The sequence below is a fragment of the Oryza sativa genome, chromosome 4, assembly GCF_034140825.1.
Source record: "Oryza sativa Japonica Group chromosome 4, ASM3414082v1".
Classification (NCBI taxonomy): domain Eukaryota; kingdom Viridiplantae; phylum Streptophyta; class Magnoliopsida; order Poales; family Poaceae; genus Oryza; species Oryza sativa.
The window spans coordinates 5,208,618-5,236,167 of record NC_089038.1 but is presented as its reverse complement, the minus strand read 5'-3'; the positions used below and the strand labels follow the sequence as shown (position 1 = coordinate 5,236,167).

Below are 27,550 nucleotides of genomic sequence, written 5' to 3'. Positions count from 1 at the left end.
CCTTTTTTTCACGGAATCGAATTATTTTTTTCGCCGGACAGTTACGGTTTTTTTTTGCCCGGTTTTTTTCCTCGCTCGCCCGGTTTTTTTGACGGACGATGGAAGCATATCTTTTTAAGTAGTAGAGAAGAGATAGAGATATATGGTTTTGATCTCCTGATGTGTGCTGAATAGGACTTGGTACGATTTAAACCAACTCCTGTTCGGTTGATTTACAGCCAATTTGGAGTGTTGATTTTTTTTTTCTATAGTCAGATTTTTTTTATGTTATGCTGAACCTTTTTTAGATGGAAACTTGTTTTTTTTGTCATGGTGGGGTATCGAATCGATTTTCAAAGGCGGTTAATTTTTTTCCGTGTTGAATAGAAATAGGACTTTTTTTTTTGCTGCGCCTCTTTTTTTTTTGCATTTTTCTGCCCTTTTTTTAAATTTTATGGTACGATAGGAATAGGAATCAGATGATTTTTTGGGGCGCTTCTTTTTTTTTTTTTTGCCTTTTTTACGTTTTTTTTGCCGCGTCGGAATCGGTCTTTTTTTGCCGCTTTTTTTTTTCTCGCCGCCCTTTTTTTCACCCTTCCTATTTTTTTTCGCGCTGGCCTTTTTTTTTTTACAGTCGGACTTTTTTTACACGGACGAAGGAAACACTTTGTATTTTTAATAGTATATATATATATATTTTTGCCCTTTTTTATTGGACAGTTACGGTTTTTTTCATCCGGTTTTTTTCGACGGTTTTTTGTCGCCATTTTTTTCACAGAATCGAATTATTTTTTTCGCCGGACAGTTACGGTTTTTTTGGCCCGGTTTTTTTCCTCGCTCGCCCTGTTTTGGTTTTTTTCCTCGCTCGCCCGGTTTTTTTTCGCCGGTTTTTTTGACGGACGATGGAAGCACCTCTTATTTTTTAAGTAGTAGTAGATTAGGTACATATTAACACCATAAAAAGTGATCGTGGGTCCTTTGCATGTGCAGCAACCTTTTGTTTCTTTCATGGAAAGAAAGGGCATTAATTTTGTATACTTGAATATGTATTACATCCTATATATCGGTAAGCATATATTTATATATATTTTTGTGTATATAATATGATTATCTTTACTTTTCAAATTAAAAAATGGTTCATTATAAGATTTCAGAATCAATAATTTCGAATTAAAAAATGGTTCATTATAAGATTTCAGAATCAATCTGTTGAAGAAAGAGGTGCAATAGTTTTGATTTTTCAGCAATGGGATGTGCATGGTAATATGATTTGACACGAAGGAAGGAAAGTAGACTTATTCTAGGATGGGCCCATAGACATAGTGCCAGCAATAATAGGTGAAAAAATGCGGGAGATTTGACACGAGGGAGGGAAAGTAGACTTATTCTAGGAGGGGCCCATTAGCCCATAGGCATAGTGCTAGCAATAATAGGTGAAAAAATGCGGGAGAGGAAGGTGGGAATCGAACCCTGGTCGCCGGGATGAAAACTTTCGATGTTAACCATGTAAGCAGATTACTATATGTGCTACGAGATTACATGGAACTTACATATAGTATATAAACCTTGGTTTTGGAGTAGATTGAAAATTGTCCGATCCGTCTATTAATCAGATTAAAACGGATTTAGCTACACGTGTGGGACGGACGAAAAAAACGCCCGGAATCCTTACATATTTTTTAATTATATATTAGGTGTATATATATATATATATATATATATATATATATATATATATATATATATATAAGGAGGAGTTGCCCCCTCCAATCCTACTGGTGAAATCACTCGGATCATCCCTACCGTCCATCCACATCTATCTACTAATCTGGACCGTCCATCTTCTTCTATCATAATCCGTTTCGTCGTCCTCCTGATGAGCGGTGGTCCTCGCGCGGCTCTTCCTATCCTACTGCCAACTCCCGCGATGACCGCGCGCTGACCACGCCTCGCTCCTCTCGCGCCGCTCCTCCTCGCTGATTCCAACAGCGACGGCGATTCCACTGATTCCACCAATTCTGCCGCTGTTGGATCTCCACTGATTCCATCGATTCCACCAATTTCGCCCCGAAGCGGTGACTCCGCCGTGCGCATCCTCTCTCGCTCGCTCCTCACTCGACCAGTGCCGACCCACTGGTGCACCGCCACAACGCCGGATCAGCGCCGAGCCACCACCGCACAACTGCATCCCCTTCCGCCGGTGCCACGCCCGGGACTGCCCCCGACGACGACGGACGCACGCTCCCATTGCTCCTCCGCAAATAGCTCCTGAGCTTCACGCGAAGCCCGTGCTGGCCCGGCCCCACGAAAGCCTCTCCTCCGCGAATCCCTCCCCATGGAAGCCCTAAGCTCCTCTCTCTTCCTCAGGGAGCGTCGCCGATCCGTGGGTCGCTGCTCACCCTCCCGTCATCGGCTGCCACCCGGCGTCTATCGCCGTCGCTGTTGGATGCAGGTCGTTGTCCGGCGTTGACTGCTCTCGCTATTGGATCAAGGTTGTCGCCCATCGTCAGGCATCATCCACTGCCACCGCCGCTCGCCGGCTCGCCGCCCGATCGAGCAGGCCAGCACCCATCTCCAGTGCCCACCAGGTGAGTTCCCACCCTTGCACTGCAGCCACCCTAGCCACCATGTCCAATTACGATGAAACATTCTCTTTTTTCCCTCTTTCATGTTCTTTGTAGGTGAACCAGGTATAGAGGATGTGGTGGAGGCGTGGGGGCTAATCACTATCAGTCAGATTTTCGTGGATCGAGCTTATTACCTGAGTTTTCTCCTCTTCGCTGATGGAGCCGGTTCAGGTGCGCTGCAAAGGAAATAGTTGACGCACCCCCAGAAATCAAGTAGTTTAAATACTTATCTGTTGAATAAACTAGCATAAACGACATAACGGTGATTCAGTAGTTTTTGTTGTTATAGTTGCTATCGTTGTTTTCTTGCAGATGAATGTGCTCTTATCCTGATACGGCATATAGTGAATCATTGTGGAATGACTGAAATCTGTTTTACTGTGGAATGAGCAAAAAATGTTTACTTGCGTTGATGTCGAGAAGGTTATATAAGTCGGGAGCTGTTTGGAAAGGGTTTTATCGGAGCAACATTATTGGGAAAGTATTTTGCGGAGCAGTTTGGAAAGGGTTTTATCAGAGCAATTCTGGAAATTGTACTTTTATTGGATCAATAATGATTGGAAAGGATTTTATCGGAGAAATCTTGATTAGGAAGGTATATGTACGTGTGGTCAGAAATTTATCCCTTTGCAATTCAATAGATGCATTCTCTATTTTGCTAACAGGAATTAATTTGCATTTCTTTGGTAAGAAAACAGACGATGTGCATTGAAAGAATTATTGTTCTTTGAGATCTTGATAATATGTTTCTTGTCCAGGCATTCCCATGAGTTGCAAATCCAAGGAAGTTAATAACACGACCTGTCTACAGTATTACAAGCTAATCGATTTATCCCATTACAAGCTAAAGCCCACTGGTATGTTTTTGTTTCTCTGCCATTCACCATTGAAATATGGAATGCCATATTCTTTTTTCCTTCGATGCACTCTTAATTGTCTGTTCCAATTTCTTCGACCACTTATAATTTGCAGTTTGATATTGCTTTATCCCGCTGCTTTGCCATTAGAACCAACAAAAGGAGAAATGCCTTTAGCTGAAGTCCTCAGATTCAATACCAAAGTTGATTGTTTGATTCTAAACATAATTATCATGGTTTCTTGTGGTCCTTTAATGGTGATATTAAGATTTGGGCAAAATTGGTACAAAAGCAACATGTCTAAAATACCTTGGTAGCTTCCCCATTTCTATTATCTCTCCAATTTACTCTTAAATTGTATGATACAACATTATCAAATTTCATAGTAGTTATTTTGGACTCACCTCTTCAAAGTACCTGTCATCTGGGTTGGGAGGTAATTTCTAAATCTCAGCTCTACTATGTGATGATCTGACATTCATATTTTACTATATACTTCTTGTGACTAGAATTCCTGCTGCATATTACGTACTAGCTAGGTATTTCCTCTTACAATAATGGTTGTCAGAATTAGCAGCATGAAACTGATCAGCTCAACTCCATGCTTGAACAATTTGTGAGTTTTTCTTTACTCCAGAACACCTGATCAGTTGACATCTATGATATATTTAACAGATTATGTTGATTGCGCATAAAGAAGTAGCCCAACATATTTCTGCTATGCACATGAACATATTGGTACATATTTACAATTCTTTATTTTTACGAGGCACTATGCTACTGATAGTCTATTGATGGGCTATAGCTGAATTTAGTTTAAAAACAACTACTGGTTTTTTTTTCACCTACGTTGCCATTCCTCCGTTCCTGCATGTCCACTTTGTTGCAAATCTAGAATTGTGGAGAAACTCTTGATGTTCATCATATGCCAGTTCATACTTTTCTAAATTGCCAAATTGAAAAGAGGGTTACATATTTATTCAGTCCTATCTGCAGGTTGGAAATTGTATGCAGCTAGCTAGATCACTTTCTTATCACAACTCACAAGATTGCCACTTTATTAGCTATAGTTTGAATCTAGGATGGTCTGCCATAAGGAGCTTTAATTACTTCTATGAATTTTGTTAAATCAAAATTGATCCATTTGTGGCTTTTATTGTTTGAGATTGAAAAAAAAATCAGGTTGCTGCTCAAGAGCAAAAGGCAATAACATGGGGCAGTGATAAAACTATTTTTGGGCACAGTTAGTCTGTGACTATGTCTTCATGGGCATAAATGAAAGAGAAACTCATTGTTAAAAAACTGAAATGGAAACAACTTTTCCATGGTGATCCGATTGACCATCGCTCGGATCTTGGATATCAATACTGTAATTCATAAAGTACAGAATACATGATTCAGATGGAGAAAGGCAATACATGAGGAAGATGTTTTGAACAATATATTATCTTAGGTTAAACTAATGTTTTTTTTCACATCTGGTGTTTTGTACCCTTACTAATAATAAATTTGATACTATAAATTCTATCTCATTATATGCTTGGCAAAACATATATCTTATTTTGGTTGTTTGATTTGTATTACTAAATAATTTCTGTAGCGTTATCACGGACAGATTACTAGTTTTATATAAAGGCCGGAGGTAACTCGTGTATCATCTTGATATAATTAACTGAGTCTAAAGCTTTCATTATCTAAAAAAATCACCTATTTTTCATTCGTACGAGCTGTTTTTACACATCCGGTTCCGAACTTTCCGATCGGAGAAGTTAATGGGTCAAGAGAGAGGAAGAGAGGGAGGCTGGGCCAAGATCGGTGGGCCGTATTTAGGCCGGGCCATTTTAGCTGGGCAGCCTGGGCTGGCGCGGGTCAACGTGGACCCACGCATCCGAGGTGGCAAGGGGCGGGTCCTTTGGGCCGACGTGGCACCACCACATGGGTGTGGACCGGGTCTTTTGATGGTGACAGCGGCTTCTGGAGGGAACTCCGGCTCGGACGTCTGATGTTTGGAAAAAAATTGGACACTGACGTCAGCATGACGTCAATGTCCGATTTACGTGCAAAAACTACTTTAAACTGATTTTCCTCTTAAATTACTTATCCAAATCATGATTCGATTGCACCATTAAATTCGTTGCAATTAAATCTTCAAAAAAAAGACCGCACATGGATATATTCCGACGAAATTTTTTTTAGCTTATTATTGAATTATTTTTAAATGTTGCACGATGTTCCACTAGGTATATCGTAATTGTTTCACTAAATAGATCGAAAATGTTTCACTCGTTTAAATCGGGTGTTGTTTCACCCTATATAAAAATAATGTTTCAGCAAATAGCGAAAGAATGTTTCAGTTCACTGCAACATTTGATCCATATATAGTGAAACATTATAAGTACACTAGGTGAAGCATTTTTCGGTGGAAAAAAATGAAACGTATTCCCTTGTAGGGGGTTTCCAAAATATGTGGGTTTTTTTATTGCAATGGAATATTTCAGTTCACTACAACATTAGATCTGTACACAGTGAAAGATTATGAGTACACTAGATAAAACATTTTTTGTAAAATAAAAAATAAACCAAATTCCCTTAATAGGGGTTTCCAAAATATGTAGGTGATTTGTTACAACGGCGTGTTCCATAATATCAAAATCCACTGCAACATTTGATCATCATATGCAACATTAAAAAAATATCAATAGAGAAGCTAAAATATTTTTTTGTCGAAATATAATTATGTGTGGTCTTGTTGTAAAGATTTAATTGCAATGAATATAACGGTGTGATTGGATCGTAGATTGGATAATTAGTTTAAGAGAGAAATCGTTTTAAAACTAGAGCTGCAGGAGGCGCGGGAGCCGAGGCGTCCGATTTTTTCTTTGACGTCCGAGGCGCCGGAGCCGAGGCGTCCGATTTTTTCTCTGACGTCGGACGTCAGGCGCGCAGCATTTTCCGTGGCTTCCGGGAACAGCCGCGACATCGACATGGGATGAGCAGAAACGTTACCGGCGTTTGGATTGCATGCAAAGCCAAAACAGAGCTAAGAGATTCTATCTTATACCCAAGAAAATAAGTTACAAAAAATAAAAGGAATAGAAGAAAAGACATATTATAGTCAGAAATATGTTGGTGTTAGGGGCTGTTTGGATGCTTGCTTCAGTTTATCAAAGTTCTATAGCTAAAGTGTTGGTAAAGATATGTGTCTATAATAAGTGGGATCATAAAATCAAAAAGTGTGACATGATAAAAATGTGGCAACCAAGCAAACACACTAAGATGGTCAAAATAGCTTACCAAAGTTATGGGAAAGTATAGTCACCATCCAAACAACCTCTAACAGTAAACATTCTATGTGATGCTACAGTAAACATTCTCTAATTATAGATTAATTAGGCTTAAAAAATTTGTCTCGTGAATTAGCTTTTATTTATGTAATTAGTTTTGTAAGTAGTCTATATTTAATACTCTAAATTAGTGTCTAAAGACAGGGACTAAAGTTAAGTCCCTGGATGTAAACACCACCTTTAATCTCTGGATTATATATCTACCAATCAATTATACATTATACCTATTGGACTGACTAATTTTTTACGTGAGGAAGTTGCAGTAGGCGAGTAGCTATTAGAAGTAATTGCTTCGTTTTTAACGTATAAAGTTGTTCGACATTTTACATGGTATTTTACTATTTGTTGTATTCAGAAAAATTATATAAATAGCTTTTTTTAAGTATGACATATATTGTATCATATTTACAATATTTTTGTAATAAAAAATATGTTCAAACGTTATTTAAAAGTTTATGGAATTATCTATGTAAGAACGTTAATACTACAGTACCATACATCATCGAGAAATGTATATTATACTTACTAGTTACTAGGCCACCTTATTATTCGATTCTCCGGTGGATGAGCATGGATCACTCGGTGGCTCTAGTAGACAAAGTTACCTAAAATGAAATTTCAAATTCTAAGTTTACTTGGTTAAATCAGTCAGCCAGTGGATACCGGCAAGTGACGTAATGACGTGCGTGTGCTCGTCGCAAGAAATAACTAAGCTTACGAACTTAATATATATACTGATTTTGAACGCTTGACTAAGAACTAGTCAAGTAATAAGCGAAGTGGTTATTTCAAGATAGTGGAAATATCTGGTTTAGTTCAATGAATGGCAAAAAAAAAAAAAACGACCACGCAACGAACTCTCTCCATTCCAGAATTACCTTTTCTCCATATACATCATCAGAAAATTATTACTATATTTTAGGATTTCTCTATATACATAATCAGAAATTAAAATTATTATATATTAGTACGGAGGCAGTAGCTCGGTATATACAGATATGGTCGGAAAATACATGTACAAATCTAATAGGATGAGAAAAAGAGAGATTGAAATTAAGACGAAAAAGAAAGAAACGTCAGATTGAACAATATTAGCCCACTGTACTAACTGAAGATCGATCAGACGCAGTTCTGAAACACAAACCCAACCGCCGACGCCGACGCCGGCTGATCGTTCACGAACGGCGGCATCGCCGGGTGCCACCACCACGCCGGTAACCTCGTCTTCTCCACGGCGACGCACCGCCCGCCGCCGGCGACCACCTCCGTCAGATGGCGCGCAGTACGGCCGCCGGACACCTGATCGGACGCCGCCGGCGCCGCAGGGACGGCATGGAGCGGCGTGAGCAGCGGGATTACCTCGGCGGCGGCGGCGACGGCGTCGTGGCAGTACTCCGACGCGGCGCTCCCGTCGCCGGCGCCGCCGGCTCGCACGTCGATGGATCCCGGCGCGAGGGCGCGCAGCCGCAGGCTCCCTTGCCTTCTGATCGGCTGCCTCGCCGCCGCCGGCTTGACGACATCCTCCGCTGCATCAACGACGCCGGCGACGTCCTCCATCAAGAATCACGGTCAATTCAAAGAAACCAATCACACACTCGCACACTGATGACTGATCTTGCTGGTTAATTGCAACAGCTTCTACTGAATATGCAATACATATATAGGTAGATGATTAATTATGCAGATAAAGCAGCCACGCAGACGCAGCAGTGTGTTGGTCGTTGGGTAGGTACGTGTCGACAGTCGACACAAATGGTCTCACAGGATGCTTGCAGTTGCTGCAGGTGGTGTCCAGACTTATCCAGTAGCTTTGACTTTGTTGACCAGCAGAGAGAAAACAAGCGGCGTGGCAGCAACCAGTGAGCAGTAACCAGTGGGCTCGATCAGGCTACGGTATTAACTAGATTCCACACCTACAATTATATGGTGTTTATATCTTAGAGGTAAAATTTTAGCTTGTTACATTGCTATGATATGGTATAAAATTTTAGTGTGAGATCTAAACATGCCCTTATATGTAGTAAAGTGTTAAGTTACAGCTATATGCAATACAAGAAATTTTCAGTTACAGCAGAATTTTTTTTCCTTCCCTGTTTCTGCACAACTTTTAGTTCAATCTCCGCACAAATTTTGGGTCAGCTTCAACAGAAATTTAGTTCAGTTACAGCAGAATTTTTTTTCCCTCTCTCAGCTCAAATTTTGGTTCAGATTCAGAAGAAATTCAGTTCAGTATCAGAAGAAAAATTTGGGGGGAAGGTTTATTTTCTGTATGTAATGGCATGATATATTCAGAACATGTTAACAAAAAGGTCTTCTTTTCTTCACTGCAAAGTTACGTATTTATACGCATGGATAGATAATACTCCGTCCGTTTCAAAATGTTTGATTCATTGTTAATTATTTATTCTTTTTATATCATTTGATTCATTGTTAAATATACTTTCATGTACCCATATAGTTTTACGTATTTCACAATTTTTTTATTAAGACAAACGGTCAAACATGTGCTAAAAAGTCAACGGTGTCAAACATTTTGAAACGGAGGGAGTAGTCTTTAATATATACTCCCTCTGTCCCATAATATAAGGGATTTTGAGTTTTTGATTGTAACGATTGACCACTCGTCTTATTCAAATTTTTTTGAAATTATTATTTATTTTATTTATGACTTATTTTATTATCTACAATACTTTAAGCACAATTTTACGTTTTTTATATTTGCAAAAAAAAATTTGAATAAGACGAGTGGTCAAACGTTACAATCAAAAACTCAAAATCCCTTATATTGTCAGACGGAGGGAGTACTACATTTACTTTTCTAAAGATAAAGTAAAAGATATGGAGCATGGAGACAGAGCAATTCGGTCTACGGTTTTGTTTGTGACTAATAAACTTACTTCTCAGGCCATGTTTATTTTACACCAAACTTCTTCAAAACTTTCAACTTTCCATCACATCGCATCACATCTAAAACTTTCCTACTCACATAAACTCTTAAATTTTTTTTTAAACTACCAACTTATCCCAAACTTCTTCCCAATATTAAAAACTAAACGCAGCCTGAACTAACCGATGAAACGTAACTGGAGACCGAGTGGTTGAGGAGCCAGGGGCTACGGCTGCGGGATGTGAGGCCGGCAATGGCGGCAGTGAACCACGGAACCGACGCCTCGCGCGCGGGGCCACCCTATGCATCAGCACCGAGAGGGAACCAGGTGGCCCCAGCGTCAGGACACGACAGTGGCGATGGCAGCACGTTCGCATCGCGCGGTGCTCCTCCACATCCCCATCCACCCCTCGTCCCGCCATTGCCTCGTCTCCTCTCTCCCGCCGCATCGAAGCAAGGCTCCACCGCCGGCGTCGCCCTGAAGAGAGATGAGAAAGAGAAGGGGGGCATATGTCATGTGTTTGCCTTTTTCTTGACTAGAATACCACATCAGCTAAAACAACCCTTAATATTATCATGGACCATGATTTAGACGGTTTGGTTAAGATTAGATGAACTCTTGTATTACGATTTAGGCTGTGTTCAGGACCCCTCCTTCCTAGCACGCAAAACGAAACTCGTATTATTGCATGATTAGTTAAGTATTAACTATTTTTTTTAAAAAAAATCGATTGATATGATTTTTTTAAAACAATTTTCATATACAAATATTTTATATAAATTACACTATTTAGCAGTTTAAAAAACGTGCACGCGGAAAACAAGAAAGGTGGGTTGGGAGGGGAGGGGGAGAACACAGCCTGTGTAAATGAAAGTGGACGTAAAGATGAAGACGTGACTCCCGCTCGAGCGTCCCATGGGAGGAGGTTAAAATCGGACACTGACGTCCGATTTACGTGTAAAACTATTTTAAACTGATTTATCTCTTAAATTACTTCAAATCATGATTCGATTGCACTATTAAATTCGTTGCAATTAAATCTTCAAAATAAGACCACACATGGATATATTCCGACGAAAAAAATTAGCTTATTATTGAATTATTTTTAAATGTTGCACGATGTTTCACCAAGCATATCGGAATTATTTCACTAAGTAGATCGAAAATGTTTCACTCGTTTAAATCGGGTGTTGTTTCACCTTATATAAAAACAATGTTTCAGCAAATAGCAAAAGAATGTTTCAGTTCACTGCAATATTGGATCTATACATAGTGAAACATTGTGAGTACACTAGGTGAAACATTTTTAGGTGAAACAAAAAATAAACCAAATTCCCTTACTAGGGGGTTCCAAAATATGTTGGTTTTTTTTGTTGCAATGGAATATTTCATTCACTGCAACATTAGATCTATACATAGTGAAACATTGTGAGTACACTAGGTGAAACATTTTTGGTGGAGCAAAAACTAAACGAAATTCTCTTAATAGAGAGTTTCCAAAATATGTGGGTTTTTTTGTTGCAAAAGAATATTTTAATTCACTGCAACATTATATCTATTTAAAATAGTAAAACATTATAAGTACACTAGCTGAAACATTTTTGTGAAAAAAGAGGAGAGATAAGTTGGTGGGCCCAACAGGTGCGCACATGTGGGGAGGGAAGCGACTGATTTTCCCACCTCCTCCGGTCGACCGATGTTGGGCATTCTCCTAAAGATGAGGGATGAGAAGTGAACTTGGGCCCTAGCCCATAGAGCCATTCGGCTCTAACATAAATAGATGGGCCAAGCCTCCATTTCCTCCTCTTCTTCTTCCCCCGCGACCGCCACCGTTGCAGCCTTCTCCCCTCTCCGCCCTCCTTCCGCCGCAAGCCACACGAATCAAGGTATGCGCGCTTCTCTTCCCCTCGCCCTCCTCCTCCTCCTCCGGTCGCCGCCGCCGCCGCTTCTTCCTCCGCGACGCGTGCGTGCTGGTCGAGGCGGGCGAGCGGATTCGAGAACACCGATCCGGATCACTTGGATTGGTTCGATGTTTCGTTCGATTTGTTGATTGATCAGGAGTGAACTGCCTGCTTGCTTGGGTTTGCGCTCCTCGACTGCTGCTTGATGTGGGGAATCGAATTGAGCCCGAATTGCTAGTGCTAATCCTTTAGTAGTTTAGTTGTTCTCTCCGGCTCAGTTAATTTTGTCGCCGATTTATTCGATCGCTGCGTGTTGATTGGAGTGCCTTAGTTACTGATCCAAAGCTTGTTTCCAACAGAAATTTGCTGGCCGCGCTTCCTCCGAGCTTTTGTTCCCTAATTTGCTTCATTTTTTGCGGATTTGTTCAATTGCTGCGTGTTGAAGTAACCAGTTATTCAGTTACTAATCCATGTTTATTTCCAACGAATAGTTGTTGCTAGAGTTCACAAACTCGCTTCTCTGTTATGCTAGCTGTTGATATGAAGGTCCTTAGATGGTACATTTCACCTTGGAAGATTTGATTGCCGAAAATTGATCTGGTTACAACATGTGGATTGTTTGATTGAACATGTCAAACCATTTTTGCTTATGAGGAACAGTTTTTGCTTGCTGATTTTGATAAATCGAGCATAAACTGTGTATATCTTCCTCTCGTTGTTAGCTACTTGCTGTGGAGCAGTAATGATCTTCCTCTGAACAACTTTTGGGTTGGTTTCAGTATTTCGTGTCCTGCTTAATTTCCTTGTATTTCTGTTTGTTAATTAGTAATGGCCAATTAGGCCAGAATCGACTAGCAACTGTGTGTACTTCTTTGTTGTGATATCTCCATGCAAGAGTCGTAAAAAAACCATCTGCACAGAGCAAGCTATTTATGCATACATAGTGTTTGCAACTGTAATCTGTACATACAAATTAAACTGGAAATGCTTAGAAGTATATCATCTTCCTAATATGATGATTGGAAATGCTTGCACAGGCTAATCTCTGCTCGAAGCATGTCAAACGATCAGCATCGGTCATGCCGTTGCGTCAAGTCGAACTGTGTCAAGCTGTATGCACACATACTTCGATGGATCTGAAATACATTCCATTAATTAGTTTATTGTGAAGTTTTGTTCTTACTGTGTAACGTCTATTTTCTGTACTGTGTTATATGCAGCTATTGCCCGTGTTTCAGCGCGTACGGCTATTGTTCACAGAACTGCCGTTGCACTAACTGTAAGAACAGAGAGTACTATGAGGACTTTGTGGAGGAGCGTGTGGACATGATCAAGATGAAAAATCCGAGAGCATTTGATCCCAAGATTGTTAGGGTTCAAGATGCAAGTGAGATTGAACCCCAGAGCTCTAATGCAGTGCCGGTAATGCATTCTTCTTTCTTGGAGCACCCCCAAATAATTAATCTTATGCTGTTTTGATTTCAAATTTTCAATAATGGTTTGTAGTGAGAACTCATGCACATAAAGTAAATTTCAGGAAAATGAGCATGGATGTATGCTAATGGGTGCAGATGCCAGAAGTCCAAGTGCCTCGTACATTCGTGTGAATGCCTCAAGGTGTGCATACCATACATATTTGTTTTGACTTACAACCTATATTTACTACTAGAAGTAATCATGCGCGTGCTAAGCATGTGTTTGCCAATATGATAAAACAACATATTGCAAGCACAATAATTTGTGTTTTTTTTAATTGCATTCATCACAGCAGTCAATTAACATTGAAAGGGGAACATTCCAGCAGTGTTCATAATACATAATAAATAATCAAATCTCTTTCTATGCAATTGGAGGTGATTTGACATTTGTTTTATTCTAGGAGTTTTATTTAGTTTCAATTAATTTATATTAAATTTGGATGTCCACATGATCGCGTTAACTAGAATAATACTTAAACTGATAATGTAGAATTTTTTATGCATAGATAAATAGAGATATGATTAATTATTCCAAACAACTTATGTTGAGAAGTTGAGATGTTTCATGTGACTAGCGTTTTGTGCATCCTACTATTAATGATCTGATCTTGTCCTGAATCTGATATGTGTGATTGCAAACAACATTGAAATGACTAAGTTATGAGCCCTACTCTTGAGAAAATGAAATCAAGTAGTATCTTGTGTCTGTTTAAGCCAGAGAGTAGAGGAATATTTGGGTGTGCCTCTGCACATCAGATTGAAAAAGATTTTTAAGTTCGCAAATGCAGTTGAGGGTGCGATACAAATAAAAATACCCAAGTATTATTACTTGGAATGATTAGATGATGATATGGCTGTTTTGTCTCTTACAGCACGAGGTGAGGTGCACTTCAAAATGCCAGTGTATAGATTGCGGTAACGGCCCCAGAACAAAGTGTGAGTATACTAGACTGTTATTTCTGTTTCCTTGTCTTATGACATCCAAGTGTGTAATCAATTGCTTTGGAATAGCTTGGAAGCATCGTATTTTGATTTTGTTCTTCACCCATGTCATTTTCTTTGTCTTGAATATATTTATCTGACTTACTTTATACAAAACAGATGATTCAAACATCGGAAAAGATCAGAGTGATGTTAGTGGCCTAACCTATGAAGAGCCCACGATGGACACCATGCAATCTGAGCACACTCTGAATCCAAACAAACGCCCAAAATATTTTGCAAGTTTTTGGCTCCTTCACACTTCGTTAACATAATTTACCAGTGTAGAATGTAAATGTAATTTCAAAGTGTTGGAAATTTTCAAAGGAAACACTGATGATCTGCTCTTTTATGCAGTGATATCTCTCGCAGATCGTGATGCTTTACCATCCTCAAGACAATAGCCACTTTCTTCCAAAAATGCAACTGTAAATACAAACAGGTTTGAGTATCCCTTGTAACGAAATCTTAAAGCACGGTGATCGGTGAGGCCTTGAACTCCATGATACTTCAAATCTTGTCGTCCATTTGGTAGTCTCAGTGGGTTCAGTTGACCTTGCGCTTGATCAAGAACTACGAAGACAGTTCCCACCTATAGCTAATATCATCCATACTGTTACCAAAGGGCCGGGGTGTATACATTTCATCCCAATATGGAATTAGTTGTTTTGGCATGCAAATGTTCCTGCTTCTTAATCTCTCATGTTCTTGGGGATATTTTGATCATGCCTGAATCTGTGAATCCTTCAGTGATGAGAGCACAAGTATTATGAGGTATGATGATGATTGCAAGTATAAGTAGCCTCGATTGTATTATTGACGCAGAGCATCGACTGATCTCTCATATTCCTGTAGGATTCAACCTCATCCACTGCAAGAACACACATAATTTAGAACAGAAACGGCACATGAATCAGTAGGAGTAATAGTTAGTGACTACTAGTAAGTATACTGTTCCTGAAGGGATGGTTACATGGATTAATAGCTTAATCTGATACCTCTTCCATGACATTGTAAGATATGCAGGGAGGCAGCTCTTCTTGCAGCCAATGTGTGAGCTCTCCATCTTGCTCCTCAGGATCCTAGAACAAACATTAGTCAAGGAAAAAGTAGTCTCAACAAGTGTTTTGGCAGAATAATAATCCTGCATTGGATATCGAAGTGTTTACAAAATTTTGAACGAATTTACACTAGAGAAGAGTTAAGGAGGCTTATTTGTAACTTATCGGAGGGAGGGCAGCATCAACTAACACAAACCGACCAGCCAGTGATATCCCTTTTTTCTGTTTTAGTAAAAGGATTAATTGTTTTGACACGAACACGTGAGATATCAATTCACCAATTTGTGATGATGCGGAACTAAGGGCCTGTTTGAAATAGCATATTAACAGTATGCAAAACGACGCTTCTTATTAGCATATAATTAATTAAGTGTTAACTACTATAGTTTAAATTACATAAAATGTACTGTTTAGCAGTTTAAAAAATATGCTAACTTAAAAAGATGAAGTTGTAATTTGGAGTCCAAGTTTAGAATTCAGCTTATAATTTGTTTATTTGTGGAGGTACCCCACTAGGCTACGTTTTGCAGATAAGGATCGGGAGAAAAAAAATATCTCGTTCTCTGTGCGCACGTTTCTCAAACAGCTAAACGATATAATTTTTTTTCTAAAAAAATCTATAAGAAAGTTGTTTTAAAAACTCATATGAATCCTTTCTCAAATTGAAAATAATCAATACTCAATTATTAGTTACCTCATTTTGCATATCTATCTTTGTTTACCTTTCCTCTCAAACAATAACAAGATAATCCTTCTGTGCCTTCCAAGCGGGCCGGGCCGGGTAAAAAGATTATTTGGGCCGCAGCCCACTCTGCCATTCGGCCCTAAAGTACATGGGCCACGCACGCCTCCATGTCCTCCTCTTCCTCGTGAGCGCGAGCGCCGATTGCCTTCTCCGGCCGCCTCTTCGTCTCCGCCGCATGCCGCCGCCGCCTCGGCTCCCTCAAGGTACGCGCGCTTCGCTCCCCCTCGCCCTCCTCATCCTCCCCCTCCTGCGCTCGACTGCTGTTTGATGTGGGGAATCGAATCGAGCCCAAATTGTTTAGTATTTTGGTGCTGATTTGTTCGATCGCTGCGTGTTGGAGTGCCTAGTTAGTTACGGATTCAAGTTTGTTTCGAGCAAAAATTTTGTTCGTTAGGGTTCCTTCCCGCGAGCTTTGCTTCCCTACTTCTCCCCAATCCTCGTTGTTACGGATTTTGTTCAGTCGCTGCGTGTTTATTTCCACCGAAGAAAGTTGCCGCTAGTGTTGTTCCTGGGCTTGATTCCCTGTTATATGCTACTACGAAGTAGTTGGCACGCGGGTCCTCGGGTTGTGCATTTTACCTAGGACGATTTCATTATCGAGAATTGATCTGGTACAAAGTTTGGGGGTGTTTGATTGCACATCGCAAATCATTTTGGATAGGGCAATCGATGCAAGGGCGCCAACAGGACAGCTAGAACTTGTGAGAAACAGTTTTTGCTTTTGATAAAAGTGGTAGAACAGACACTGCAGTAGTAATCTTCCTCTTAAAAACTTTTGGGTTGGTTTCAGTATTTTGGGATCTGCTTAATTTCCTTGTATTTCTGTTTATTAATCCTATGCTATTTTAATTTCAATAATGGTTTGTAGTGGCTTGAGAACTAATGCACATTGAGGAAATTTCCGGGAGATGAGCAATGGATGTATGCCAAAGGGTGCACAGGTGCAGGAAGTCCAAGCGCCTGGAACTTGTGTGTCAGTGTGTGAATGCCTCAAGGTGTGCATACTGCATATCTATTGACATACAACCTATAATTACTATTATTAGTAATCATTGCATGTACAAAGCATGTCATGGTCAATATGATCAAACAATATATTGTAAGCACAAGAATTAATGTTTCTTAGAATTGCTTTGTTAGTAATCATGCATGTGCAAAGCATGCCATGGTCAATAATATCAAAAAATATATTGCATGGACAAGAATTCACGTTTCTTTGAATTGCATTATTAGAGCATCTCCAACAATCTCTCTAAATCCCACTCTCCAAATATCTATTTTGCCAACTCTATCTAATTTAGCTAGTCAAACAGTCTTTTACTCCAACAGCCTTCCCATTCATCCTCTCTATTCTGAGTCTATGACAGTAGGGCCCACATGTCAGTCTCTACCACTTTCTTCTTCCTCCCCTTCTCTCCAAATCCCCTTCCCTCTCCCCTCTGTTACCGCCGCCCCATCCCTATTCGCCCATCGCCAATGCTCGGGCTCCGTCTGCCGGTGCCCTTCTAGCCGAGCTCTCACCGGCCGCCTCGTCTCCCTCAACCTCGCCGTCGAGCAACGCCGCCACCGCCACTCCCTCCCATCTCCAACCCACCCGGCGGATGAGGCGGCGGCAGGTCTCCGGCGTGCGCGGTAACGACGCTCTAGCGCGAGTCGACGGCCGGCGGGGCGGCGGCCGCGGGCCTTCCTGCTCCCTTGTGCGGCGAGACAGGTAGCGGCCGTGGGTTTCCGGCACGACGAAGACAGGCGGCGGTCGCGGGGGTCCTGACGCGGCGAAGGCAGGCGGCGGCCGCAGGGTTCCGACATGGTGAAGGTAGGTGGCGGCGGCGGGGCTCCCGGCGCAGCGAGTCAAGCGGCAGCTAGGCTTCCGGCGCGGCAAGGTAAGCAGTGGCCCGGGCCTTCTGGCGCCTTGCCAGCCTTCCTCGTTCCTCCCTCGCCGTCGAGCCGCCCCGTCGCCCTCGTCATGCCGCCGATGGCCGACGCCGAAGAAGGACTCATGCGTCGTCAAGCCGCCCCGTCGACGACAGCAACGGCAACCTCGGGGACGACGGCAGTGGATGGCGATGACTGGCGACAGCGGCTGGCGACCTCGACGATGATGGTGGCGCTTCGGCGTGGGTTCAAGATGCACGGCGCCTGCGTCGGTGGCAGCGTCGAGGTCGTGGCTGCCTGCGCCATTGTAGAGAAGAGCCGAAGGAGATGGGGGGGGGGGGGGGGAATCTGTGTGGGTCTCATGGTTGGCCAGTGATTTTTGGGCTGGCCAAATTTGGCTAGTGGAGGGGGGTTTTGGGCAGCCGCGGATGGCTGCTTAGCCATCCGGTTGGAGAGGCTGTTGGAGCTTTTTTTTTTTTTTTTTTTTACTAGAATGGCTAAAATTTGGCTTGGAGAGTGGGATGGAGAGACTGTTGGAGATGCTCTTACAGCAGTCAAATAACATTGAAGGTACAACGTACTCTCTGAATATTTCAGTTGCTTTCATTGTATAAACAATAATTAACTAAATCTCTTCGTACGCAATGGGAGAACATTATCACACTGATGTTCCTGCTGCAAAACAAAGAGACATAACATTTTAGTCTTCTAGTAAACCAGAAGGACCAGAAACGGAAAAAAAAAGAATTCAGTTTATTAGTTTAGAAATTCGAACTCTGATAGAATGATATTTTCTAATTCATGAAATCCAAAAAAATGTACTTGACATACAAGTCAAGATTCTTGATTTTTGAAGGGGTGATACCTGTTCTGGAACGAAGGGGGAAAAAGGGATTCATTATGGCAACAGCCCACATAACTTATTTCTAGATTCTGTTATTTTTCATTCCTCTTCATTAGGTATATATGATGATATGGCTGTTTTTTTGTCTTACAACACAAGGTGAGATGCACTGCAAAATGCCGGTGTATAGAATGCAGAAACGGCCCTGGAATAAAGAGTGAGTACTGTAAGCTGTTATTTTTGTTTCCTCGTCTCATCACATCATAAGTGTGTAGTGTGTACTCAATTGATTTTGGAGTAACTTGGGAAGGACCCCATTTTGTTCTTCACCCATGTCATTTGTTTTATCTTGCCTATATTTATCTGACCTGACAAAACAGGTGATTCAAACACTGAAACAGATCATTGTGATGCTAGTGGCCTAACCTATGAAGAATCTATCGTGGAAAACACCACACAATATGAGGGGACTTCGAATCGAAACAAACGCCCAAGAAATTTTGTAAGTTCTCTACTCTTTTACACTTCACTTACATAGTTTGCCAGTAGAAACTGTAAATGTAATCAATAACTGCATTGCGTTAAAAAAATTATAACATGTTCAAACAAAACACTGATGGTCTGCTCTTCTGTGCAGTGATAACAACCTTCAGATCGTGTTACCTTACCATCCTCAACCTCAAGACAATAGCCACTTTCTGCCAAAAATGCAACTGTAAACACAATCATCCCTTGCAAAATCTCAAAGCACGGTAAGGCCTTCATACTCCATGACCCTTCAAACCTTTGCGAAATCTCAAAGCATGGTAAGACCTTCATACTCCATGGCCCTTCAAACCTTGTCACCCACTCGATAGTCTCAGTGGGTTCAGTTGACGTTGCACCTGATCAAAAACTATGGGGACAGTTGTCACCTTCGGTTAGTATCAACCATACTTTTGCCGAAGAGGTATATAAACATTTCACTCATATATGAAATGCTTTTTTTTGTCATGCAAAGGTTATATTCTTGGGTATCCAGAATCTTTGAATTCTTCAGTGATGAGAGAGCACAAGTAGTATGAAGTATAAACATGATTGCAAGTACAAGTAGCCTCAACAGCATTATTTTTAGGGAAAGTATCAAACAAGTACTAGGTCACATATGCCCACTTCTTACAAGTAGCAGAGCACAATACTAGAAGTACACTAGCACAACGACAGCAAAAGCCACCATTAAGGTGAGCATGTTGTATTACAAGCTACCAAGCCAACATTCACCTCTACATAGTAAAACACTCTTCCATGTACTGTTGCGACTTCCATTAGCGTGATCTGTCGAGGCCAAGCCTTGAGCTGAGCCATTTGCCGACATCGTCCATCTCTTCAGGGATGGTATAGTGGCCTAGCCTGCATCATCATATAACTTGTTAATACTGCTATAATTTTGGGAGAGTAAAAAAGGTGTTTTGTAATGTGTTATGTATGCATATGCATTTGTACCCATTGTAGGATTTGAAATTCAGATACAAGAACCCCGAGTTACGCAGAGTGTCGACTGATCTCTCAGCATTCCTGTAGGATACAACCTCATCCACTGCAAGAACATACAGAATTTAGAACAGACTGATGCATTGACTAGGAGTAATAATTAACTAGTAAATTATACTGTTTCTGGAGGGAAGGCTTTTCATGGATCAACAGCTTAATGTGTTACCTCTTCCATGACTTAGTAAGATAGGCAAGGAGGAAGCTCTTCTTGCAGCCATGTGTGAGCTCTCCGTCTTGCTCCTCAGGGTCCTAGAACAAACATTGGAGTCATGAAAAAGTAGAGACAACGTGTTTGGATTAATATTTCTGCATTATTGGATATCAAAGTGGCACCTGGAGCAAGGGAGCCAGCCACTCAAGCTGATGACCGCACTGAGTGTGATTGGATATGGCATGCTATTCGCGAATTTGCCGTGAGCGTAGCACGCTGCGGAGTGGAGGGCAGCAGCTGCACCCATGCTGAAACCGCCGATCCCAAGCTTCACTGCACTCGCAAAATATGAAAATCAATGGAAGGAATGATCACCAGCTTCTGTATCTGAAGAACATTATCTTACTTGGTGCTAATTCGGTACAAATAAGGATCACTTTAAAAAGAAAAGGAAGAAAAACCAATTAATAGGATGGTAATATATCTTGGTAGCTGCACTTAGGAGTAACATGGGTGATTAGATTGAAGTGGTACTGGAACTAGTACCGTCAGGTGGCTCTGACGACAACAGGTTTGCAATATGTGCAGCTGAAGCATCCAGTCCTTCAATGTCATCACGGCCATCCACTGAAATGTCCTCCACATCAAACCCTATTTCAGTTCCATAGAAACGTTAACCAATCAGATTTCAGACTTAAGAGTAATGGTAATGCCTCCTAAGTTTGCAGATTTTAGAGAGATGGTAGCATAGTGATGATGAAGAAGAAGCTCACACGCAGTGCAAGGGAATCCGCCGAATGCCGTGACAGGCCGGGTTGCTGCAGTTGGGCAAATCCACTTGATCTACATGACATAAGCTTTAAGGTGAATAAACTATTTTGCAGTAAGAATCGTTTCTAGTTGCTGCTGAACATGATAAGCTACAGTGATCTGGAGACAGTTACAGGCTTACAGCTGTTGAAAGAGACCGTTGTGTATCACTAGTGGAATAAGGAAAATGTATATGTCATGTCTATCTACATCTATCATCTGTGTATGCGTGTCTGAAGTACAAAGTATCGATGCTTACATTTGGCAATGAAAGAGAATCCAGGAGCTGGGACCAGCTGAAAAGTTCAGAATGAACAAAACAGAGAAAAGGGAAACATATCAGTGCACTATATCAGGAAAAGCATTGCAGCTGCAAGCAACTAGTAAAGATATTCTGTTCCAGATTCTCTGAAATTTATGGATTAACACATCATATATATGTATAAACAGAAAACGTCGGCTAAAAGTATCCAAGAGAAAAGAGAATAGGGGAGAGTGGAGATAGGAACATCTGGAACTGCAAATTGGAATATATATAAGATCAAACAGAAGAGGAAACAGAACAGTAGTGAACAACTTTTTTTTTTCAACAAGTTGAGCAAGTTGCCTGAATTTCATAGCTTATCTGAAGGGAATAAACGATTAGCTTCCTTTCAAAGAAGATAATAATAATGTGTAAGTAGACCAGTTGTTGATCTTTTCAGTTACTGGAGATAAAGGGGACTAAGTGGAAAAAGAATGAGCAATGGGTATCTGCAGCTGAGGACTGAGGGCTGAGGTTAACTTGGTAAATGCATGGTACCAAACGAAAACGACACTCAGCTAGTTACTTTTCATTTTGTTTGCACCCGGAGCCAGTACTTACCATTAAAAAAACTCTACTCCCTCCACCCCAAAATATAAGAATCTAGGACTAGATGAGACATTTTCTAGTATTACGAATCCGGACAGGCTACCTGTCCGGATTCGTAGTACTAGGAGATGTCCCATCCGATCTTAGGTTCTTATATTTTGGGATGGAGGGAGTAATTTTTAATCGAGTGATACTTCAATTTAGTGATTTATCATAAATATGGTGTTCTTTACATGCTTTGTGCAGACCTTGGGACAGGAAATTAGGCATCTTTCATGAGCGACCTACTTTTATGCAATATTCATATACCATTAGCCCACATCAATTAGAAGTACTTGACATTCCTCTCCACTTCTGGATGGAAAGTGAGAGCATTATCTATGTCCTTGGTGGCGCAGAAGGATATTAGGTGTGTTGTGTGAAGAAGGACAAGGAAAACATTTACTTTGGGTAAAGCAATACTAGGAATATATGCATGCTTGGACACACAAAAAGGAGGGCACTTCAATCATTTCTAGCAGAAAGAAACAAGGGAATAAAGTGTTTGTATCCACAATTACCATGATCTAGCTCTCCTCCTAGCTTGCTTTCCAAGTATAGTTTATTTGTTATTCTTTTGCATTTGCAGAAGATAGCATTGCTCTTTTTTTTTTCAGGAACGCGCAAAAGGTAGAAGGTACCATGCTTGAAGGAGCATGAGTAAACAAGCAAAGTTTGGAACGAAGAGGCAGTGGCTGTATATCAAGCTAGCCACTATATAATACCTTGCACCATTGTCACCTAGACCATGGAGCCACACAATGGTGGCTTGGTGCCTTCCCTTTGGCCTCACTATATAGGTCCTCCCATACTCGACTCTCCGACTGCCCCATCCACCTGAATCAAAAATCACATCATGCTCAGCATTGTTCTTTGGCACCTGTGGTTATCATGAGGACTTGAGGTTAGAATGGAGTAGTCAGATTACCAGAAGAGCTGCTTCCATAATAGCTCATGATGTTTTCTGCACCAAGTGCTCTGTTTACTGATGCTGCTAAGGTATAGAACTAGTTGTGTATGCACTGAATTTATCGAAGAGTATGAAGTGCACAACCCCAGTTGGTCTGTATTTATAGTGAAGCTCTGAAGAGGGAATATATGTCGGACAATCCCTTGAATCTGCATCGCAGGACAGTGCGGCTTTTCGCACTGTGCTCGCTGCAAGCTGTCATGGGATGAGCATCTTGAGTCTGGAATGCTCAAGGGATGGGCAGGATAAAAAGGATTTGAGGCATTTTTCTCTGGAGCTAAGAATCCTATGCAATGCTGACAAACCTTGCACACAGAGATACACACATGGTGACAGATGCCTAAAGTTCCCATGCAAGCAAACTAAGGCGATCGATTTATATTGCACACAGATTTATCATGATGCATCTTTGGCAGTGGAGAGGGAACCATAATATATAAATGTTGTTTCCTGTCTTTTTTAATCTCATTTTGTGTCCACCAAGCATTTCTATGCTTATTGCATGGAGTACTAATGCCCACTGCCTTCTGCCCACAAATTGGTGCAACTCCGTATGGGACAACCTTAGATAAAATGCAAGGAATAATCATAAACAAACTTATTGTCCGGCCATTGAGCTTTTCTTTTGACATCTAGTTTCCAGTTACTGCTAGATGGAACTGATAAGTTATTGCTAGAGGTATCGTGCATAAATCCGTGGACTTTCAGAAAGACAGAAAACTTATTCCAATGGAGGAAATTCGACGCGGAAGAAAAAGCAGAAAGAATTGTTTTTTGGGAATACATAGAAGAATTGTGCATCGTTGCACTAAGATTAGGAGAAAGCAAAGCAGGAAGAATTATATACCACAACTTGTGTCGGTATACCATCACAATTACATCGATAGAAATATCTATCAGGTGTCGACACCAAATCAACATGGATATGGGAACCAAATCAGGTAGAAATGAAAGTCCACTTGCAGGTTGCAGCATGAACGTGGTGCACTCTTCATGAAGGTACAGATACTAACTTGCAACAAATGTTCTTACCGTGTTGCTGCTACAGTTAAATCAACTGCTAAATGCAAACCCTTGAATTAGTCTAGGCGCTTATTAGGAACACCATCTGATTCTTTTTCTTTTGTAAAAAAGGAAATACTCCCCACATCAATAAGAAGAGTACAGTGGTGAAATACAAATCAGAAATGTTCCTGATTTTGTGTAAAAAGAAATTGTCTCAGCCATGATACAATATTTCCTAGTGAAATTGGTCCTGTTTACATGTTTAGCTATGTGAATGAATGCTACTAAACCAGTATGGAAACTATAATCTTTTTTTTCCTCATTTGAGGTGAGTGTGCTTTTCTCTAGGTTTACTTGCCAATAAAGGCGGGTACCTTTGCCAGTATGCTTGATGCTTTTGTAATATGGAGCACAGTTGATACCTTCTCAACAATACAAAATAAAGATGGGGGTAGAGAAAATCAAAAGTCAACTAAAACTGACCTCTAATGAAAAACGTTTGCATCTCTTTTTTATTTAAGAAAAAGGTTTGCCTCTGGGGTTCTACTGTGATAGCCCCACTACAAACAGTAAGAACCATATGCCATTCTCCTTTTTGTTTTTTAATGATTGGGATGGGTAATGTGGGGGGCAGCTCAAGCCAAAATATGTGATGTATATGTCATTCTTGTCTCTATCTTAGCTAGCATCAGAGGTTTGAGGCTGCAGCAAGCTAGATGAATCTATTTCATCAGATTGGGTCATTAGCCACCTGATCTTGCTTTCTCAACTGCAAATTATAGGCCTATGATTGTGTTGTGCCCTAGTACTAGGAGCCTGCACATTCCTTCCTATGCTTATAGTCCATTTCTTTATTGCACATGCTTATATGAAGAGCAATGTTTTATGTAAAGTCAGAAAAAAATATTCTCAAAAAGGCCATGCACAAAATATGGGATTTGTTGTTACTAAAAAAGGCATACAGTTAAGGAAGATATGAGAACAGGAAAGGATATATTGTGCTTTACGTGTTCTCCATTTCATTCATGCTTAACTGAGTTTACATAATCGGTATGCTCACTCCTGTACTACTGCTGTTAAGAGGAGGATACAGATGGCAGTAGCCAAGAATTCTTGTGACTACAGTTCCTTGCGATCGGGTTTCTTATTGCAGATTCAGTTAGGTAGGATCTCCTGATTCAGCACCCACTAAGGTCAATTCACTGAACAAAGCAGGCAAATATTATTCACTGTAATAAGAAGTCCACATCAACGCTTAACAGAAGTCAACTTACAGGATGCTAAGAGGGAATGTTCCTACATGAAAGATCGCGGCTGCCATTAGGTGAGGAATTAATGCCTTTTAAAGTACTGGGTCATTCTGTATGCTTCTAACTGCCTTGCTTTGATCTCTGCTGAAATTATTTGGTAAAATCTCATCCTCTCATTTCTATTTCATACTTTTTTTGAGATAACATTTTCTATCTCATACCACTGATGGTTCAAGTAATAATATATTTTCTTAATTTTTAGGTGTGATTTTCCATGTACATGTTATTCTCCCATGCTCTTTTAACCTTTTAGACTTCTGAAAAGTACTTTGGAAGAGAGAAAAGGTTAAAAAAAAAGCAAAACTGATGTTACCATCACCAACTCACCATAGTGTAGAATTAATCCCTTTGTCAACCTTAGGCAATCCAAAACAAAAGGGGATATTGTTTGGTTGTTGGTTTGAATTTTGAGATAGAGCATATATAATCCATGTCCTATGGGCTAGAGAATCAAAGACTTGATATTGCAACCTTTTCACAATAACTAGTGAATGAAGTCGCACGTTCGCGCGACAATAACCTTCCTATCTATTAATCGTTATTGTAATTAACAATAAAATTTCCACCATTCAGTTAAATCAATAATTAGATGTTAATTTTCTAAAATTATTTAATTAGTCATCTAGTCTAAGGACCGTTTGGGTTGATTGGCCAAGCCAAGCCTGTTTGGGAGGCCAACATGAGATTACAATGAGAGGCAATGAGTGGCTCAAACTCTTCCTTCTCTATGTATTTTACCACTTCTAGAAGATTCCTCATTTCAATGGCTAGGATTTTTCCTTGCTATTTTATCATTTTGTGAATCCAACGGCTATTATTTGACGGATGATGTGGCTAATTCTGGTTGCTTTTTGAGTTTTACTTTTCACTTAGATAGATAGATATGATCATCCATAGGTTAAAATAGAAATTTCCTTCATGGATTGCTTACTATTCTGTTTTTTTATGGTGCTAACCACAATGCTATGTTCTCATCAGGAAAATGAAAAGAGAAAGAGGCTGAACGTAATCTGAGTTACTGACTTACCAAGTGGAGAATCTTCCAGGACGAAGCCGTGCAGGAAGCCCAACTCGCAATTTTAATCCGATGCAGTCTGGTGCACTTTGAGTTGGTAAACAGTTAATCATCATCAGGGATAATCTTGTCTTGCTTGTTGTTTGCCACTTTTGTCGGATGTACTACAGTAGCTTCTTGGTTTATTTTGTTTTCTTGAATACATGGAGATCTGCATATTTTAATACTAATAAGAAGAAAACAATGAGGAAAAGAACCATGTACAACACACGCTAAGTTCCAAGAACCATGCGTTTATTTTTTCTTCTGTTACACAACATTTCTAGCTTGCACTTCGATATGGAATCGTAAGAATGGAAGAGAAACAAAGAATTCAGTTTATTATTTTCACTTCTTTCTTAATTCTATATGAATACTATAGATTCTATTAATACATGGATTGAAAGATTACACCTAGAAATCTCTCAACCATTTCCCTCATAATAGAAAGGGCAGAACTCCAGCCATTCTTTTTCAAAACAGAAATTACCAACTTACCATATAGTTTCATGACTATAATATGCAAAACATCACTTTCGGCATCAGAAGCAATTCTGTTCCCTGGTGCGTGCGTTGCACCTGTAAAAGAATAGAATATTTATGATTGAAGCAATTGCTTTCTATCGTTGTTCTGTTTAAAGGAATGTGCATATATGATTTGCAGCTTCAGCATCCAAAACAAGTTAATCTACCATGTGATCATCTTAGGCTCTATTTAGATCTCCTGGCAAAAATTTTCACCCTGTTACATCGAATGTTTGGACACATATATAGAGTATTAAATATAAATGAAAAAATAACTAATTATACAGATTGCGTGTAAATTGCGAGACGAATCTTTTAAGCCTAATTGCTCCATGATATGACAATGTGGTGCTACAGTAAATATTTGCTAATGACGGATTAATTAGGCTTAATAAATTCGTCTCACAGTTTACAGACGGATTCTGTAATTTGTTTTGTTATTAGTCTATGTTTAATACTTCAAATATGTATCCGTATATCCGATGTGACACGTCAAAACTTTACAACCCTATATCTAAACAGAGCCTTATTGTTCTCACATGACTTGTCTTAGAAGCAAGCTTGCATGTTAATTTAATCACTTCCTGTTTGAAGGAAACTGTGAGCAGGCATAAAAGCGAAGATGGGATATATGGAATTTATCACATCATTCAATCAACATATGGGTGCTCTAGAAAACGTGATTACTAGACGAGAGTTTATGTATTCATTACTTGTTTTTTCGGT

General features: G+C 40.2%; 3 protein-coding genes and 3 long non-coding RNA genes across 7 annotated transcripts; 4 read left to right on the top strand and 2 right to left on the bottom strand.

The window, feature by feature from the left end:
* Positions 1 to 1,885: 1,885 nt before the first annotated feature.
* On the top strand, positions 1,886 to 3,911 carry LOC4335074 (uncharacterized). The gene is made up of 5 exons (XR_010740943.1): positions 1,886 to 2,567; positions 2,661 to 2,777; positions 2,919 to 3,201; positions 3,365 to 3,463; positions 3,579 to 3,911. It is a non-coding gene; the product is annotated as an uncharacterized lncRNA (long non-coding RNA).
* Positions 3,912 to 7,745: 3,834 nt separating this feature from the next.
* LOC4335075 (uncharacterized) lies at positions 7,746 to 8,437 on the bottom strand. Its single transcript, XM_015778015.3, has one exon. It carries the CDS (start codon positions 8,362 to 8,364, stop codon positions 7,927 to 7,929), a length of 438 nt encoding a protein of 145 aa, XP_015633501.1. The 5' UTR covers positions 8,365 to 8,437; the 3' UTR covers positions 7,746 to 7,926.
* A 3,094-nt stretch (positions 8,438 to 11,531) lies between these two features.
* On the top strand, positions 11,532 to 14,804 carry LOC107280500 (protein tesmin/TSO1-like CXC 4). The gene is made up of 6 exons (XM_015778016.3): positions 11,532 to 11,581; positions 12,634 to 12,708; positions 12,817 to 13,018; positions 13,134 to 13,213; positions 13,947 to 14,010; positions 14,176 to 14,804. Exons 2-5 carry the CDS (start codon positions 12,653 to 12,655, stop codon positions 13,954 to 13,956), a joined length of 348 nt encoding a protein of 115 aa, XP_015633502.1. The 5' UTR covers positions 11,532 to 11,581; positions 12,634 to 12,652; the 3' UTR covers positions 13,957 to 14,010; positions 14,176 to 14,804.
* Positions 14,805 to 15,970: 1,166 nt separating this feature from the next.
* On the top strand, positions 15,971 to 19,570 carry LOC4335073 (uncharacterized). 2 transcript variants are annotated; one of them, XR_001545606.3, is made up of 5 exons: positions 15,971 to 16,064; positions 16,730 to 16,856; positions 18,737 to 18,794; positions 18,979 to 19,079; positions 19,215 to 19,570. It is a non-coding gene; the product is annotated as an uncharacterized lncRNA (long non-coding RNA). The 2 variants fall into 2 exon arrangements; XR_001545607.3 differs by having other exon boundaries at positions 18,958 to 19,079.
* An 84-nt stretch (positions 19,571 to 19,654) lies between these two features.
* Positions 19,655 to 23,138, bottom strand: LOC4335072 (uncharacterized). Its single transcript, XM_066310064.1, has 9 exons — positions 22,889 to 23,138; positions 22,686 to 22,797; positions 21,328 to 21,364; positions 21,032 to 21,101; positions 20,805 to 20,909; positions 20,441 to 20,591; positions 20,274 to 20,356; positions 20,060 to 20,153; positions 19,655 to 19,966 (listed from the first exon to the last, which is right to left on the bottom strand). The coding sequence occupies exons 1-9, from the start codon at positions 22,914 to 22,916 to the stop codon at positions 19,882 to 19,884; spliced, it is 765 nt and encodes a 254-aa protein (XP_066166161.1). The 5' UTR covers positions 22,917 to 23,138; the 3' UTR covers positions 19,655 to 19,881.
* A 1,847-nt stretch (positions 23,139 to 24,985) lies between these two features.
* On the top strand, positions 24,986 to 26,574 carry LOC136356322 (uncharacterized). Its single transcript, XR_010741036.1, has 3 exons — positions 24,986 to 25,128; positions 25,212 to 25,259; positions 26,224 to 26,574. It is a non-coding gene; the product is annotated as an uncharacterized lncRNA (long non-coding RNA).
* The last annotated feature ends 976 nt before the right edge of the window (positions 26,575 to 27,550 follow it).

Bases quoted from the DNA above. Each gene is read 5' to 3' on its own strand.
- LOC4335075 (XM_015778015.3), bottom strand. From the start codon at position 8,364: ATGGAGGACGTCGCCGGCGTCGTTGATGCAGCGGAGGATGTCGTCAAG.
- LOC107280500 (XM_015778016.3), top strand. From the start codon at position 12,653: ATGTCAAACGATCAGCATCGGTCATGCCGTTGCGTCAAGTCGAACTGT. The intron at 12,709-12,816 runs GTATGCACACAT...TGTTATATGCAG, and splicing joins AAGTCGAACTGTGTCAAGCT to CTATTGCCCGTGTTTCAGCG. The intron at 13,019-13,133 runs GTAATGCATTCT...AGTAAATTTCAG, and splicing joins AGAGCTCTAATGCAGTGCCG to GAAAATGAGCATGGATGTAT.
- LOC4335072 (XM_066310064.1), bottom strand. From the start codon at position 22,916: ATGAGCTATTATGGAAGCAGCTCTTCTG. The intron at 22,798-22,888 runs GTAATCTGACTA...TTTTTGATTCAG, and splicing joins TTATGGAAGCAGCTCTTCTG to GTGGATGGGGCAGTCGGAGA. The intron at 20,357-20,440 runs GTGCCACTTTGA...TGTTTGTTCTAG, and splicing joins GGCTGGCTCCCTTGCTCCAG to GACCCTGAGGAGCAAGACGG.